The 4,863-nt window shown below is 35.3% G+C and overlaps 1 protein-coding gene across 1 annotated transcript in view; it reads right to left on the bottom strand.

Annotated features, from left to right (window-relative positions):
• The window catches only part of LOC112523731 (probable (S)-N-methylcoclaurine 3'-hydroxylase isozyme 2), a 4,678-nt gene extending 2,864 nt beyond the window's left edge, over positions 1-1,814 (bottom strand). Inside the window, exons 1-2 of the mRNA XM_025133407.1 lie at positions 873-1,814; positions 7-494 (exon numbers count right to left, since the gene is read on the bottom strand). Of these exons, the coding sequence (XP_024989175.1) occupies positions 7-494; positions 873-1,775 (1,391 nt within the window). The 5' untranslated portion in view covers positions 1,776-1,814. The remainder of the gene's footprint in view (positions 1-6; positions 495-872) is intronic.
• Positions 1,815-4,863: the final 3,049 nt, after the last annotated feature.

Here is a 4,863-nt window from a genome sequence, read left to right as displayed (position 1 = left end):
TCAAACTCACGAATCAAAGACGCCAATATAAGTTGAACACTCTTGACACCTGATGGCATTCCAGGACACATCCTCCTCCCTGAACCAAATGGTAATAGCTCAAAGTCTTGGCCTTTAAAATCCACTTTTGATCCAATAAATCTTTCGGGGTTGAAAGATAAAGGGTCATCCCAAAGTTTAGGGTCTCGGCCCATTGCCCAAAGATTGACGAATATTTTGGAGTTCTTCGGAATTGTGTAATTCATAACCTCACAAGTTTCAGCCGCCATATGTGGAAGAAGAAGAGGCACCGGTGGGTGTAATCTCATGGCTTCTTTGATACTAGCTTGTAGATAAGGTAACTTAGATAGTTGTGAGTCGGTGATTGTATCGGAGGTGATTTCCCTTTTAATCTCTTCCATTATTTTAGACATGACCTCTTTGTGTCTCACTAGCTCCGTCATAGCCCAGACAACTGAAGTGGTTGTAGTATTTGTTCCTGCTACGAATAATTCCTGTAAATACAAAAAGATGGTTCTGTTAAAAAAGATCAATTTGTAAGGTATGATAGTTATATAGAAGAAAACAATTGGTGAAATAAATAAACCCTGTATCATAATTTGATTAATCGAGAATGTGGATGGACGAATGGAACAACCTTTTTCTTTTATATTGTTGGTAGGTTCAACAAAATTATGCTTAAAGAGCTTGTTTATTTGTGTATTAATTTGTCTATCATATTTGTACAAAAATTGTTCTCTCGTCTTGCAATTAAATTAGTCCATACAGTTACTAGTCTTTTTAATGATTCAGGTATGCTCATCATCCCATGCAAATAATTTCCATTTTGCTACAAATCCATAATCAAGAATAAATAGCCAAGAAAGACTTACAGTGACCAATTGATTTATCTGATCGTTTGAGAATCCATTTTCAAGCATGCGATCCACGAAAGACTCTGCCTGGTCTGACGACCATGTTGAAGAATTGATCCGAGCTCTTCTTTCCTCTATTATATCCTCCCAATAAGCAAACGTCTTCTTATATTGTGTCATGGTTCCCTTTCTTATTCCTTGAAGATCAAATCTCTCGAACATAGGAAAAAATGAACCAAAATCTTTTATAAGCCCTCCATACTCGATTATCTTATGTAGCGACTCTTTTAACCCATCACGGGTCCCTTGTTCATCCTTTAGATCGAGAAAATCTGTTGCAAATATAACGGAACTCAAAGTGTTGAACAATGTAGTAAAAACTACATCCTCGACGTTTATCACTTGTCCTTGCTTTCTATGCAAGAAATCCAACAACTGGCCTAACTTTTCATGCCGTAATCTAGACTGGGATTCTAAGGCTTTCGACGAGAACATTTCGGTTCGACAAAGGGTTCTTAAGTTTTTCCAGGTTTGGTTGCACTCTGACCATATGAGGGAGTGAGGTATCAGGGATGTCTGTTGAAAAGCAGTAGGCACAACACGAGAGGAAAGAAAACGGTCTTGGGTCTTRAGAATTTCCATGGCTGCCTCTGGTGAAGAGGCAACCACAAGAAATTGTTTTCCTAAACGGAGAGATATAAGAGGGCCGTATTGTTTGGCAAATTTGGCAGTTGAGACGTGAGGTCTATCCCCCACTTGATGTAGATTCCCGATGATTGGCAACCTCGGTGGACCCGGTGGGAGGTTCTTTGAAGATGATGGTCTGGTTATTTTTACGATGAGTAAAAGGAAGAGGATCGTTGATAGAACGAAGAGAGGGGTTGAGAGATTGTTATCTCTAAGAAAACTTGTGATATCCATTAAGAGTTTTGTGGTGAGGTACGGGGTTGTGTTTTGTTTGTGAATGATTTTGAACTTGGAAAGGGTGTATTTATAGGCTTAATTGACGTGGTTGTTCTTTTAATGCAACTCACATGAGGCTTCTTTTAGTATGCTGGTCAAATATATAGAATCCTTATGTTATTTTGAATATGGTGGGGCATGCATATGCATACAAAAAGAATAATGTAGTCAATTGTTAGCATGGTCTATTAAATAATTGTATGGCAATTATGGTCAAATCTAGTTTACAAGAATATATAAAAGCAATAGAACCGGTCGTTTATAACGTCGAAGGTGCTCGGGTTTTGTTAATTATGCAACAGTGGCATTTGTCGATTTGGTCGGCTGTTTTTTCTGTTCCCTGCCTTTTCACAATCTGTTACATTACATGATGGCTGCTTCGCTAATAGACTTCGATGCTTTTGACACGTCATATGCATCCAAACCTTTGCTTCACTATTTATCAATAATTTATAATTACTAAATAAATAACTTTTGGTTTGAACTAATATTTAAGTATGATGCACGTATGTATGTATGTATGGACATATTTTTAAGGTTTTTTTACATATGTTTTTAATATCAATTATAATATTTTTTTCATACAACTTCATCATCAATATTTAACTTTTATAACAGATTTATCATCCACAAACACAAATTAATATAACGTTAAGTTTTTGATGATAAAGGTATGCAAAAACAAAAAAACGTTTAAAACGATATGTTAAAAATGTACTCAAAACTGTAGGAAACCTACGGTTACATTTTATTTTATGGTAATTCATAGACAATATTGATGAAACATGGACAGATAAAAAACTGCATTTCAGCGTAAAAAATTAACGATAATTAGAGGCTGACAGTCGCAAACAAACCGGACCACATAATCACGTGAGTTCCTCATTTTCTATGGCAAGCCTAAACTTTTTACCCATAATAGGCATCATCTTCAAGGATATATCTAGAAAACATGAACCCATTCTCTCTCTCTCTCTACATAATTTTATTAAGTGGAAGGAAAACAAACACCGGGCCGTACAGGGAATCAACAACAGACAGCGTGTCGTAGAAGGTAGTTTAACAAGGCTTTGAAATTGGAGGTAATAAGTAATTCACCAAATCCWCTATCAAGTGGGAGAAGTGGTACAAGTATGGAACGAGAATCGTAGTCATATATATGATGATGGAAGAAAAAAAAACATGAAATTCTTATTGTAGTGTCGACGGTCACCTATATGATGAGAGTTTTAAGGAGTTAATATGTTAGCCATTGAAATATAAATAATGTATTTGGAGAAACAATATATAAATAATAATAAAGAGGTTTTATTTCTTTGAAAATGATCAATTTATTTATAATATATATGGGAGGTGACCATTATTTCTATTTAGGTATATATCAACCAAATACTATAACCCATATAGTTAATTTGCCAAATAAAAAAAATGGAGAGTTTGACACTTCATATTTGAATTAATAGTGGGCACTTTATGGGTGGTAGTTTAGGGTTTTGTAGATGGCGACGGATATATGTGAGGAGTACCAATAAAAGAGATAAATGGCGAAAGTGGCATCCATTTTTCGTGGGGTTGTTCTCAAAGGTAAACCAAGACATATAGAGACGAGAATCCGAGAGAAAAGGAACGAGAAATGAGCGGTCGGTGTTAAAATCAAGAATAAATCGTAGAGACATCGAGGAAAGGGGCTGTTTACCTAATTGCTTACTCGATAAGTGCTTACCAATAGAAAGTCAACACTATGATTTATTTTGATGCGTAACAATTTTAGTATATTAAAACATATCGAATGCAACATTTAGTGGGTAAGTCTTACCTGGGTAAGAGTCGTCATCTTCACTTACTGGGTAAGACTCTCCATCATTTTCATCGCTCTTAACCGTTAAAATTTTGACCCTTCTCATGTTCATCCGATGAGGAAATCGCGATACTACGCATCCTTACTCATAATATAGTGCAAGTTAGGTTATCCGGTAAGTACTTACCAAGTAAGTGTTTAGTAAACGGCCCCTAAGAATCTCTAGTGTTTTGAGATTTGTATGTGTCTATTGAGTCGATTAGTTGGTCGGATAATGGATAAAACCAGTCATATTAATTTGGAGTCGTAACGATTAACATGAAACAAGGGGTTGCACACTACCAAACAGGGCAACATTTCCGGTGGCAATATCCGCCAAAAATCATTCTTACCGGTGGATTTCCGGCCGATATTGCCGCCGGAAATGTTAACACCGGTGATTAATTTACCGACGAGTTTATCGGCGGATATTTATTTTATCGGCAGATACCGGCTGTCGGAAACTTTTCGCCGGTTTAATTAAGAAATATTGATTAAATTAAGAATTAATTTAAGGGTTTTTTTTTAATTGAATTAATTTATCGACGGAAATTTCCGCCAAAAATCCGTCGGTAATAATTTTCGCCGGAAAAACGAATTTGATAAAATTAATTTTTTTTAAACGTTCATTTATTTTTTAAATATTACGGCGGATAAATCCGCCAGAATTTTAAATAAAATATTAGTTTTAGAATATTGTTACAATAAATATTTAAAACCTGTAAATTTGTAAAAATATTGAAAAAACTAAAAACATGAAATGCAACTAAATATCATACATTAAACTAAACAATTGTTACAGACAAACGATGTTCAATTTAAAATACCACCCAATTGTTACAAACAAACTAAATTGTTCCAAATAAACAAACGATATTCAATTCGGTGACGGTGGGAAATGTTATGATTGAGTGAGTTGGCTAACCAAAGCAGTCATATCTTGAATTTGTTTTTCCTGTCACACCTCCACCATCCGTTGGCGCTGATTTTCTTCTTCTAAATCCAGAACTTGAGTCCTTAAGGCTCCAATTTGCTATAAAATAAATAAAACATTATTATATTTAATATGAAGCATAAACTAAGTCGATAAACATCATCAAAGAAAAAGAGACATATACCCGACTCTCTGAAGACGACCTAATTGGGATCTTGGTTGTACCCAAACCCAAATAGACGACTTTTTTTGCTTCCCCCAACCGCATGCTCCCA

Source organism: Cynara cardunculus (assembly GCF_001531365.2).
Source record: "Cynara cardunculus var. scolymus isolate 2C chromosome LG 12, CcrdV1, whole genome shotgun sequence".
Classification (NCBI taxonomy): Eukaryota; Viridiplantae; Streptophyta; class Magnoliopsida; order Asterales; family Asteraceae; genus Cynara; species Cynara cardunculus.
The sequence above is the reverse complement of the archived record's forward strand: the minus strand, read 5'-3'. Positions and strand labels throughout refer to the sequence as shown.